At 34.5% G+C, this 13,455-nt stretch overlaps 1 protein-coding gene across 1 annotated transcript; it reads right to left on the bottom strand.

Moving 5' to 3' along the window:
- Window positions 1-1,594: 1,594 nt before the first annotated feature.
- On the bottom strand, window positions 1,595-5,065 carry LOC108333583 (adenylate kinase isoenzyme 6 homolog). The gene is made up of 4 exons (XM_017569051.2): window positions 4,409-5,065; window positions 3,315-3,524; window positions 2,218-2,363; window positions 1,595-2,129 (listed from the first exon to the last, which is right to left on the bottom strand). Exons 2-4 carry the CDS (start codon window positions 3,513-3,515, stop codon window positions 1,937-1,939), a joined length of 540 nt encoding a protein of 179 aa, XP_017424540.1. The 5' UTR covers window positions 3,516-3,524; window positions 4,409-5,065; the 3' UTR covers window positions 1,595-1,936.
- Between the last annotated feature and the right edge of the window lie 8,390 nt (window positions 5,066-13,455).

The following is a 13,455-nucleotide window of genomic DNA, read 5'->3' on the forward strand; positions in this document are numbered from 1 at the left end:
ACAGAGGGAGGCAATGTTTTCTTTTCTCTCCTCTACTCTAGTTCGTCCTGCAAGGAGAAGAGGGCTTTTGCGTTTCGTGTTGGGACAAATGGCGGTGACGATGACAGCATAGAGAGAGCGCGACCCGACAGCATCTTCATATTCTCCGGGTAGATCGTGATGGCGCGTTGTTCATTCCTGTCTTTCTCCTCTCCCCGTCCTGGGTTCTGTTTGGGGTTTTCTCACATGGAAGGAGAGACGAGTTTCAAGGGGCTCAAGCACGACGTTTCGCGACGCGAGGATCTCGCCCTCCAGCGTCTTCGCGGCGAAGGGAGAACATGTTTGGGCTCGCGATCTGGGGGTTGCTTTTGCTTTCTTTTTTGTAGATTGGAATGCGAATTGGAGTTCTTCTTTTGCAACATTGGGGTTAAGGTTTCTGAAATTGTGAATTTGGGGTTTTGGATCCTGCGATTTAGGGTTTTGTTTGTTCTATGATTTTGGGGGTTTCAAATTGGAATCTGAGTTTGAGTTATGAGAATTTCTTGTGTTCTTGATGTTTCGTTTTGGGTTCTTCCTTTCTGCATTGTTTTTTTTTTGCGTTGAGGGTCCTTTCTCGCTGTTCTGGGTTCCCGTGGTGGTTGAGGGTCCTTTCTCGCTGTTCTGGGTTCCCGTGGTGGTTGAGGATGGCTGTTCTGGGTTCTCGCGGTGGTTGATAATGGTTGTGCGAGTGGCGTTGATGGGTGCGGCCATGCCACGGGTGATGGGTGCGGCCATGCCACGGGTGTTGCGTTTTTTTGCAACGTTGCGTTTTGATTTCATTCAAGTTTTTTAAATATATAAATAAAAGAAAGCCAACTCATTGACCAATGTGTAATATCACCCTGCCACACACAACATTTTTTAACACCGTCCATCCAAATTAACGGCAAGCCTTAAATTGATCCAATTTTTCACATTAAGGGACCTAATCGAGAGATTTTATAATATAAGGACCTAATTGAGAACACCGTACAGAAATAGTAGGAATGTTCTAAATTATTAAACCTATTTTAAAATATAAACCAATCATCCTTTTCTATAGACAGACTATTACTTTTGTCAATATCTGTGTTTAAAAGTCATCATATTAAAATTATTTTTACTGTGAAATTATTTGAAATGCACTTTATGAAAAATAGTTCTATTCAAAGTAATCGATAAAAGTTTATGTATTGGTAAAAAATTATGTGTCATATTTCAAATAAAAACTCAAATTATGAAACACGTTTAAAATATGAAATAAACCTAATACAATTTGACTAAAAAATTAAATCTACATATTTTAAAAATTAAAACTAAATTAGATTAAAGAAGAACTAATTCCAAAACATAGTTAAACCTTAATTAAAATATCATATTGATAAAAAGTTTATGTATTGGTCAACTATATTAAAATAAAATACATACAGTTATGAGCTTGACAAACGCCTTTAATATGACCCGGTGTTGGAACATATTATGTCAAAGAAAAGTCATAAATAGTAACAAATTAATTTAAAACAGACCCGTTTCAAGCAACAAAACGCATAGAAAACAATATCTTAAGAAAATATCAAAAATACATATTTTACTTGTCTCAAACATCAGATGGCAGTTCGACCAGAAAAAAAAAATGAAATATGACATTTTGAATGACAAGAAAAAAATAACAAAAACTAACAGAATGGACAGGCCGGTTTGGCTGGGCTGGCCGGCTATTGCATCGAATTTAATCAAACATCGATGAAACCAGGATCACGAAACTAGGCAAAATTATCCTTTGTAAAATTTAAAACGCATAAACTTAAATGCCTTGGATACACACCAAAATTTGTAGGAGAATTCAGCCACACTGCATATCTGCTACAGGTAGCAGTTCACCATGACATTTCACCACACTAATGCAAAAAGGTATATACAAACTACTCCTATAATTTTGTTAAGATTCTGAAGGTAAAGACCAATTTCTGACCCAATCTATAAGTGTTGCAACATTTCTACTAATGTCATCGATATTATCACTCTTAAATGCAATCACTTTTTCCTCCGAGTAACTTTTTTTAGCCTCCTCAAGCAAAACTTGAAAGATTTCACATTCAATGTTGTTTGAAATCTTTGAATCTTTGTACCCCCTGTTACATATACGGGAAAAGTTTATAATAAAACCAATAATAGTGTAGCAAAATCAACGTTCAATAATAAAAACAAGTGCTTTCATACCTCCTACTCAAACGGTCATACAAAATGGTGTTATCGGTTTGAAGTACAACTACACAATCAAACCATCTCTCAGGAAAGAAATCACAGCTATGGTAATCCACAATGTTTCCGCCCTCTTCCAAAACATCCTCAATTTCATCACAGACCTACAGAAACCATGTAAAATTATAAAATCTATGAATCAAACAACATACACATGATGTCAAGAAACGTGTAAATGATGAAGATACTATTAAAATTGTTTCATCTGATCTAACGTAACATAAACCAAATACAGGCTTCGTCAAACTAAAGTATCTCCACACAATTGTTCTTAATAATAGAAAACAAAAAAGCCTCCATTTTCTTTTGGCATTAAAAAGCCCCGAGAAATTAATAAATAAACAACCAAACTCAGAAAATTCAGAAAAAAAAAAATAGTTTCAGTTTGTACCACTGGAATTTCGGCACTTATGCATTGTCGTAATAATTTCAAGATTCGTTATCAAGGAGAGAAAGGTACAAGAACACCTAAAGGGATTAGACATTAGGGGAGTTAAAATAAATGGCAAGGATATGTTGCTCCACAGATACCGTCTACAAAGTGTAGAATATGGAACACTCCCACTTCAGGATGTTACTTTGACCAAAGAGTTGAGCATAAAAGTCTCAACTTTTCTCAGTACCTTGGACCTTAATCTCGTTATTAGTGATCTCAAAGAGATATTAAAAACTGATTCAGGAATATTGTACCATTGAGTAGCATGAACCTTTACTAATTGCTACAATGGAATCATGACGTACAGAGAGATAGTTTCCAATTCAATGTTCAATATATCAGCCACCATAGGTTTTTACAAGGATCATCGTTTAATTATAATTTAGAATCGAATGACCTACTAACAACAACACCTCCTTCAAACAAAATGAACATTTCAAAATCTTTTAGGCTATTCAAAATTAAGATGAGTAAAATAAGAATGTATTTGCCAACTTAAATCAATGTCGAGTAAATTATTTTCTAGCTCTGCACTTTCCAAGTTTCCTTTCTTTAAAGGAGCTAGATAGTAAACAAAAGCCTACAGAAATGGTTGTAAAAAGATAAATTGGCATCTTACCAAGTCTTCATTAAGAATGTAACATTCAAGCTCATCATCCCAGCCATCATGCAAGTTCTTTTCTTTGACTAATTCTCCAATATTTGTGTGGCAGAGTTGGGTGGCTTCTGCTAGAGTAGTGCACAAGGTTGTCTTTCCAGTCCCCGGTGTTCCAGTCACCAAAATGTTTGGATTCTTCCTCTTACCATTTTCTAGCACCATGACTGCAGCCTACATCAACAAGTACAAATTCTTACTGTTTCACACAGTAAAATGTCTCGGGGCTTTTGATAAATGTTACAACAAAATATAAATATCATCATCAAAATATATTGTTAGGTTTTGGTGCCATTTATGTACAAGGCTATTTTCAAATTTATTCTTCAATTAAATCTCTACTGAGGCCATTGTTTTTTTTTCCGGACCGTGATGACCGAGATGGACCAGATTGACAGTATGACCGGGATAGACCAGGCTTACAGTATGATCGGGATGGCCGAGATAGACCGTATGACCGTGATAGACGGGCTGACAGGATGACCGTGCTGAAGAGGTTGTGACGGGGATGGACAGGTTAGACGGGCTGGGCGGAAAGGACAGAATGGCCAAACTTGCCAAACTTGCCAAACTTGCCGGGGATGGTTGGAATGAACATACTAACAAGATATACTAACTGACAGGATTACCAAACTAATGGAATGGCCGGGTTGACGGATAATGAAAAGAATAGCCGAGCTCACCGGACCAATAGAATGACCACGATGACAGACTGGACAGGCTTACAAATATTAACCTTATTTACACAAATATACTATGTTTTAAATTTATTATTATTCAAAAAAAATATAAAAAAAATGTAAGTACAAGCCGAGAGACTAATATAATTTCAAAATAAAAAAATACAATAGATAACAAGAAGCAAAAGCACACCATTAGTGAAAACTTGGCCTTCAACTATGGTGATCCAAAACCCTAACTACCACAAACTAATATGCATAAACTTTATTCATGGATTATCAGATTCAGCAATATTAAAAATAATAATAATAAATAAAACTGCTACCAAGATAACAACACACGGTATGTAGATGAAAGAAGAGGGACCCGAATCGCACCGTTGCTGTGAAGCTCAATCTCTTTCTCAGACTGATGAAGAAGTGAGAGAGATTTCAGGTTTGGAAAATGTTTTTGCTTAAAAGATGAAGGGTTGTTTCACCCTACACCTCCCCAAGTACTTCATCCTGCACTTCCAAAGTTTTATAAAATGCCTACATTACATCTCATTTTTTTTTTTTACTTTCTTTCGTCTCTCAATTTTTACACACACAGACCACCCCACTCGTGCCTTTCCTCTTCCTCTATCCAGCAGGCACATAGGCGCGTTTTTCCCTCTCTCTGGTGTGGATGGTGTGTGATGAGAAGAGAGTTAGTAGAAATGGTTGTGGTGGTAGTTGCTAGGGAAATTGAGAGGATGCTCTTGGTAGGTTAAGAGTAAGAAATTTAAGTGAGAATATAATTGAGAGAGGAAGGGGTGAGATATAAAGATGAAAGGAAGAAAAGCGAGAGTTATAAAAGTTAAATGAGAGAAGAAAAGATAGTGTTGGTTGCATGGTTGTCTACCACGGCCTGGTTGTTACTTGCTTGGGGTGTTAAGTTGGGAAAAGAATAAGGAAATAAGAGAAGTATGGAGGAAAGAATAGTAGAAGAGTATGGTCTGTGAGCTATGAGATGCAAGGGAGTGAAGGAAAAGAGAAGAAGAGATAACGTGGTAATAGAAATGAGGAAGAAGAGCATTGTGAGTGGTGTGTAGATGTGGAACGTTGATATTATACGTAAATCTTATTTTTGTTAAAAATAAGATTCGGATTTTCATATCCGATAGTCTTATTTTTGTTAAAAATTAATTTTATTAATTTTAATAAATTTATATAAATTAATTTATATTAGCTAAAAATTATATAATACATTATAAATTCATACATAAAATTAAAAGAAATTATAAACTAATATAACAACTAAAAAAATAATTTAAATATGAAATGGGATAAGGGTGTATGGTTTATTAATAAATATGAAATGGGATAAGGATGTAGGGGTATAGAGGTACATGTTTCCTTATAGGAGGAAAAGGAAGGTGCAGTGAATGAGCATAGAAACAAAAAATTAATAAATCATCATCTAATTAATAAGGGGATTTTAGGAAATTAGAGGTACATGATTAAATGCTTGGAGGTGCAGAGTGAAACACCCAAAAATGAATTGGTTTGCTGTGGACTTAGATTTTGTAGGCCCAAATAAGTTTAGAGCTTTGGTCTCCTGAGTTGTGTCTTAGGTTTTATTTTTAAACTTATATTGTTATATTGATTGGTTTCTTATTAATATTCTTTTATTAATGGTTGTTTTGATAACACAAACTTATTAAAATTTATTCCAATATATATATATATATATATATATATATATATATATATATATATATATATATATATATATATATATATATATATAACACAATAATTCTATGTTCATGAAAAAAATCAAATTGACACCAATATGAAAAAGACATGGTTAAATTGTACCTTTGTGAAATTTCAATTGAATCTTTATTAATTCTTTTTATTATTAATTTTAAAAATTGTAAATTTCTGTAATTAAGCTTTTTTTATTAAATTTTTCTTTCATTAACTATATCAGGTGATAGTTATATTGTTGTATTCCACTCTTTATATATCATCAAAACATTTTTTTTTTGAAGACCATCATCATGGAGAACTCTCCAAATTTACTAAAATTAAAAAAATTATAAAATTTTAAAATATATCAAATTATAAAATTATAAATGTATATAATTATAACATTTTAAAATTATAAATTTATATATTTATAAAATTTTAAAATTATAAATTTATATAATTACAACAAATTTAAATTATAAAAATACAAAGTTACAAAATTAAAAAAATGGTAAAATTATAGGATTGTAGAATTATAGGATTATAGAATTATAGAATTATAGAATTATAGAATTATAGAATTAGTGAATCAGTGAATTAGTCAGTTTATTATTCAATCACATAGAAAAAATTAAGATAATTGAAATGTTATAAATGAAGCACACATATTTATTAAATGAATTAGTTGCACCTTTCCATGGAGTCTTGTGGAATTATTCAGAAACTTAGGGGTGTTCAGTATATATAAACTCATTTCCTTTATCTTTATGTCGAGCCTCATGTATTTTTAATCTGTTTGTTTTTTAGAAAAAATGGAGGCCCTAATAGCCTTATGGTCTAGAAGGCCTAAGACTCGATTTATTGTTATTCATTAGGACTGTGAGATATTTTGTATACTTTAGTCTTTTCTTTTCGGGGGTTCACTTTTTGTTTGAATAATAATTATTTAACATATTTAAATTTTTTTATTTATTTTATGTTATTTTTTATTATTTTCTCTGCAATATTTCATTTTTGTATTTACATTTTTATTTCTTTGTTTATATGTCAAATGACTCATTGAATAAAGACTAATTTTTATACAGGGTTCACTATCAAATTTTGAAAAATATGTTTGTTTAAAGAGATTTAAATATACTTTTCTTCACAGTATATATGTAATCTGTTCATCAAAATATTCCAAACAAAAACCCCAAGATTGAAAGTGGGTGGGAGAGGTTGTCTACTTCTAATCACTTGGAAGAAGGTTGTCAAATGTTGTTTGAGTGTGAGGATATTAGAAATTGTTTCGGATGTGAGATTAAGAACTATTCCTTTACACTTTTCTGTTAGTTTTTTCAACATTAACATGAGTCTCCATTACGATATTTTTAGCTTTTTTTCTTCGGTCTTTGAACTGTGCAGGTAGATATCTGTCAAAAGCTCTGATGTTCACATTAGTTAATTATGTATGATCGGTTATCACAGTAAAATCTTAAATTCACAATTAATGCAATCATCTACTTTCTTACCTTACCTATTTATTTATAGGTTTCGAAATGGACTTTTAATTAGGATTTGTCTAATCACGGCCCAAACGCTAATAAGCATGTTTTACCTATCTTTACTTGTATGTTGGATTCATGAGTCTTAACACTAAAGTTGAGTTGTCGATCGACTCACAGAGAAGTCATTTAGTTTAACGAAATTTGGGAGGGGATCTCAACGTCTTTGAAGAAACAATTTCAACATTCTTGTAGAAATGTTGACCAAGCGGTCAACTTTGATAGTGTTGACTGAACAGTCATACGGTACACAAATAATGAAAACATTGAAGTTTTATGTGTTTAAATACTATGTGACTTTTAAGTGTTATTTTGACTTTATTAATGTTAATATTAATATTTCATTTTCTTCAAATTATTTCATTTTCCTCAATTTATCTAAAGTTATTAACCTTATGGACATTGAGTAGAAACCGAACGGTTGTTCTATCATATCCAATTTCTCATTGCACTGTGAACGTTTTGATGTGATCAATTGAGATGAAATCTTACTTAAGAGCTACAAGATACAAATTTATGTGTGTTCACTTGGAGGGTTGAATTTGAGAGAGAAAAAGTAAATAGACTCGAGAGAATTGGAGAATAAATTAAATATTATTTTTTTGAAAGAATTTAGAAATGATTAAAAATTAATTTAAAAATAAAATTTGTGAAAGTTTGAATAGAATTTAACTGATGTGACATATAAAAAAGAATATTTTAACTAATAAAAATGAAGATTATTAAAATATTTTTAATAATAAAATAATATAAATTGATATTTATTAATAACATATTTATTGGTAAAAATATTATAAAGAAAAAATTAATTTTGAAAATAAAATAAATTTGTATTTAAGTAAAGTCAAATAATAATATTTAAAATTTAATTTTTTAAGAATATACTTTATGGGCGTGGCATCTGCATAGAAAACATTTACGTGAGCAATTGCTGAAGATATATTTTGTTTGATGGCATTAACCTAAAGTAACAACAAAAGACAAAGAAATGTATCATGAAAGATGTTCCGGATACATGTAAGTGTAGTGCATTTGTTATGAAACTATATTCCGTAACTGGATACACTCACATGGAATGAGTTATGCATGAAGCTGAAACCAGATATGCTAATTATTGGAACCAGATACGCTATATGTTATAATCGGATAAGCTTCACTTGGAATCGAATACACTTTGTTGGAATCGAATACGCTTCCCATTGGAATCAATTAAAGAGATTTAGAAATCAATTACTCCACGTAATATTACCTTCATAATTTGGTCATTATGAAATGAGGTGAGGGCAAAATAAGAATTTACCTCAAATTCCTTCGAATAGGCGCACTTCAGCTACAAATCAAAATAAGAATTTGAAAATAGAACTATATTCAAATATTCAAATATATACAACATTGTTCACATTTTTCTTCTTATTTTTCATTGTTTAACTCTTTATACATGACCATCCTGCTTAGAAGTAATTTTTGTGCAAAAAAGAAATGTTGATATTTTATTTTTTCTTTTATCTTGATTATTCAGTTTTTTCATTTTAATTTTTGCACTAAGAATTTATTTGATGCATAATGAAATGGTAATATTCTTATTCATTCATGTTATTATATATATATATATATATATATAATTAGAAACTTTTTCTTCTTTCTGTTTTTCGGTTTTCGGATAAATCCAGTCTTGAGATGTTCATGTGGGTTTCGTAGGGTTTTCTTCTTCTTCTTTGTCTTGGTTAGGGATCATCTTCTTCTTTTCTGGTTAGGGTTATGATTGACTAGGTTGAATTTAGGTTCTGTTATTCGGGATTTCCTCTCTATAGGTTTGGATCTCGCGATTTGGGATTAGGGTTTTGATTTAGGTTTTGTTATTTGGGATTTTTGTTCTTGATTCTTCTCTACAAGTTTTGATCTTGCGATTTGGGGTTAGAGTTTTGATTTGAGTTCTGTTGTTTGGGATTTCTGTTCTTGATTCTTCTCTACAGGTTTTGATCTCGTGATTTGGGGCTAGGGTTTTCATTTGGGTTTTGTTATTTGAGGTTTTTGTTCTTGGTTCTTCTCTGCATGTTTTGATATCGTAATTTGAGGTTAAGGTCTTGATTTGGGTTATGTTATTTGGGGTTTATGTTCTTGATTCTTCTCTGTAGATTTTGATTTGGCAATTTGGGAATAGGGTTTTGATTTGAGATTTTGGAATTTTTTTTGTTTGGAGGATGATGATTGCGATTTATGGTTATCTGGTGCTGGTTTAGTTTGAGGTTTCTGGTGGTGGTTTGGGTGCGAGCAGTGATGGATGACAATGTGTTTAACAATAAGATGATAATTTATTAAGAAAACTGGACAAATCATTCAAATTTGGTTAAGGTGGACATTACAACGTTATGGTTTTAAACTCTGTTAGTAAAAATGACCAAATTGAACCATTTTTTACAAAAAACAAGACCCTTTGAACAACTCAAAAACATGAGTACCACTTTGAACAAAACTTAAAAAACTAGATGACCAAAATAGGTATTAAACCAACCATCAAAATGTTAAATTTAAGTTTACATTTTTGTTAATTTTGCAGTATTATATAAAGAAAATGTATTACATGAAATACATAATTATAAGTTATGTATCCATATGCATTCGCGGTTACCAACTTAACATAAGAAATTTGTTATTTTAAATTTCACTAGTAAAAAAACGCTATTTAAACTCGCACAATAGGCTTCGGTTTAGGCGAAACCGAAGCCTATCAAAACACGGTGACATTTTTGTAGTTTAGTCGAACTTATACGCCTCGGTTCAAAGGGAACCAAAGCATATAAGCTTTATTACCTCGGTTAAAGCATATAGTCGATGCCTAACAACCTTCAATTTTACCTACCCCTCTGCACAACATACTTTTCAGCTTTTCGAGCTTGACCTACTGCTTCGGTTCACCCAGAACCGGTGTGAAAACGTGTTTATGCCTTAGTTTAACTGCTAACCGAGGTAGTATCGCTTCTAGGGGGTTAACAAATTTAACCTTTAGTTTTCTTCTTCCTCGCCCATTTCGTGCAGAACATTTCCTCTCTCTGATTCTACCCCTCAATCACATTCTTTGTCCAACATCCAATCTAAGGAAAGTTTGGATCTTCTTTCTAGTGTCAGTCAAGCAGGATCAAGCGGGGGTTCATTTCGAAGAAGAAGAAATGTAAGTACCTATTTTTCTGGCCAACTTTGTGTCTCTCTCCTCGCCTTCCTCCGCCTCCGACCACAAGCCGTAGCTCCTCGCTCCCACGCCCTTCATCCTCAGCAAGCGCATACGAACCAACGATGACACTTCCAAGGACGGCGTTGTTTCCGTGGGCCCCTCTACCCCGTCCAAACTGTGGGCCCTCCCTGCTCGTCCCGATGTCGGACAAATTTGGAGCTTCGCCACCGCTCCAGAAATGGTCGTGCAGCCCGCCGTCGTGTCGGTGTCACAACAGCAGGTGTCGCTCTTTGCTCATCACCAACGTCAGCAGCAGTAGGCCATTGGAGAAGCGTCGGCGGCTAAGGTGGGGAATCACCTTCCGAGACATCTGAATTTGTTGGCTTCGTTGTCCGGCGGACCTGGGAATTCTTAGGGTTAGGTTTGTTTTTCTTAGTTTTGAGTGGAGAAGTCCATCCTTTAAGAAATTATTCAATTAGGGTTTTATTTTAGTTCCTGCTTCTGGTTTGGAAAATTAATTGGATAATTGTTTTAGATTTTGGGGCTTTTGTTGGAGGAGAATGTGATGAAGTGATAACATACTGTGTGGAATTGTGATGTTGAAATATTGAAGCTTGTCGGTGTGGAAGTGCGGTTGAATTTATAATGTTGTTGTGGTGGTAGAAGAAAATTGTTGCTTCTCTTTCACTTGCATACGACACCCATAGAGCACTCGGAATCACCCTCCTCTGCCTTGGAACCCTTCAGGTATGATTTATGAGATGTTCTTCGTTTGTTTGTTTCCGAACCCTCTTCTTTTGAATGCTATGGGGGCTCAAAGAAACTACCTCTTTCGCTGAATACAAGTTTTTGCTCTGCTTTTGAGGCCCAACAAGGATCACAAAATCAAAATCTACTGGAACTTCTACCACTACGCCATTGGATACACCACCATAATCATCAGTATCATCAACATATTTAAAGGGTTCGAGGCATTGGAGGTTTCTGCAGGGGATCGCTACAATGACTGGAAACATGCTTACATCGGCATTATTGCAGCTTTGGGTGGTATCGCTGTGTTTTTGGAAAACACTCTACTGCCTCGGTTCAAGTTCTAATTGAGGCAATAGAATCCGAGATACAGCCTCGATTCACAACCAAGGCAACAAGGAGTAAACTTTTTACCTCGTTTGTATATGTCTCGATTCAGGAATCGCTGCCTATGAACGAAAATAACAGTTTATTATTTTCCTTAACTGTGGTAGTGTTTTAACTTAGCTTTTTCAAGAAAGTTTTTACACCTTTCAAAAGCTACTTTTCATCTTCCCAAAAATGAATAAAGGTTGAGAATAATAATAAAAACGTTTCAGCTTCTTGCAACTGCAGGTATTCATCTGCATTGCACACCAAACCGCGATTCACAACAAAACATAGAATTACCGACGATTTTTTATCGACGGACTTAGTTCCGTCGGTAAATGATGCATTACCGACGGCTTTTACCGACGGATGCAAAAAAATGTATTTTACCGACGGATATGGGCCTTCGGTAAAGCCGTCGGTAATTACCGACGGCCAAAAGCCTTCGGTAAAGCCTTCGGTAAAAAGAGCGGCAAAATTCCCGCCCATTTTTTCACTCTCTCTAGGCAAAGTTTATACATTTTTATCACTCACAAATCGCTTCCTCTACTATATTTCTCACCTTTTCTCACCTTCTCTGCCCCCATTTTTCTCTGCTGTGCAACCATCTTCCCACACTGTCACCGGTGCCGCTGGGAGAACGCCACCGCAGCCTTTGGGAGGACGCGACCGCTGCCATGGGAGGACGCCACCGTTGTTGTGGGAGGACGCCGCCGCTGCTGTGGGAGGACGCCGCTGCTGCTGTGGGAGAAGTGCCGCTGCCGTGGGAGAAGCGCCGCTGCCGTGGGAGAAGCGCCACTGCTGCCGTGGGAGAAGCGCCGCTGCCGTGGGTGAAGCGCCGCCGCCGTCACTGGAGAGCACCACCGTTGCCATGGGAGAACACCACCGTGCAAGCTTCACTGCCATTTGGGATTTTTTCAATTTTAGGGTTTCTAAAACAATTAAAGAACCGAAGTGTAGCCTCTGATTTTGGTTTTGGAATGAATAAAATTGTTGTTTTGGTTTAGGAATGAAGAAATTTGGGTAAAAAAAACTGAAAAACGAAGGATACAGGAGAAGGGGAAAGAGGAAGAAGATGAACCAGATCGACGTATTTACCGAAGGCTTTTGGCCTTCGGTAAAGCCTTCGGTAATTACCGACGGCCACAGGCCGTCGGTAATTGTTAGCGACAAGAGATTTACCGACGGCTCGATGGCCGTCGGTAGGCCGTCTGTAAATGTCTTTTTCCGACGGCTTTTGGCTGTTTCCGAGGGATTTGGGCCTTCGGTAATACCCTTTTTTTTGTAGTGTAAATTTTTTTAATATTTTAAAGAAATTAAAATATGAATATTAAAATGTCTATATTTATTTTTCGTAAGCCATATAAACTTATTTAAGTTATTAATATCGTTATGGACTATTATGTTTAGTTAATGAAATTATTTGCAGTTAAAAAAATATTTTTTTCCTCCAATATGACTTCCCCACTTCCTGTAGCCCTGCAGTTCTTATCTTAAAATTCTTAATTAATGGCACCTTTTCAGACATTTTTATATTTGTTATGTGGTAGACAGTCTATCATGTTGTCTCTTCTTCATTTGGTTTTTCATTTCCACCATATCTTCCTCTCGATATTTTATTGCTTCCACTTCAATCTTCACTCAACACCTTCAGATGCAGCTTCTCATTTAAATAATAAGAAAACTGAAATCAAATAAATAAATAAATCACAAAAAAAAGGTATGATTCTTTATATTTTAAATTTCCGCAACAAAAGGGCAACACAGAATTGACTCATCCGTTTAGTTATGTGGAAAGTGAAGCTTTTACGTGGTGATCCGTTATAGATAAAAAGTAACGTAAGTGGAAGACTTCAAAGCATTAGTTATATCCGTTA

The sequence above is a fragment of the Vigna angularis genome, chromosome 11, assembly GCF_016808095.1.
Source record: "Vigna angularis cultivar LongXiaoDou No.4 chromosome 11, ASM1680809v1, whole genome shotgun sequence".
Taxonomy (NCBI): Eukaryota; Viridiplantae; Streptophyta; class Magnoliopsida; order Fabales; family Fabaceae; genus Vigna; species Vigna angularis.

What these genes read in the sequence shown, in the direction of transcription:
- LOC108333583 (XM_017569051.2), bottom strand. Translation starts at nt 3,515, where the DNA reads ATGGTGCTAGAAAATGGTAAGAGGAAGAATCCAAACATTTTGGTGACT. An exon ending in ACATTCTTAATGAAGACTTG is followed by an intron (nt 2,364 to 3,314) that starts GTAAGATGCCAA and finishes TGGTTTCTGTAG; the next exon opens with GTCTGTGATGAAATTGAGGA. An exon ending in TATGACCGTTTGAGTAGGAG is followed by an intron (nt 2,130 to 2,217) that starts GTATGAAAGCAC and finishes TATATGTAACAG; the next exon opens with GGGGTACAAAGATTCAAAGA.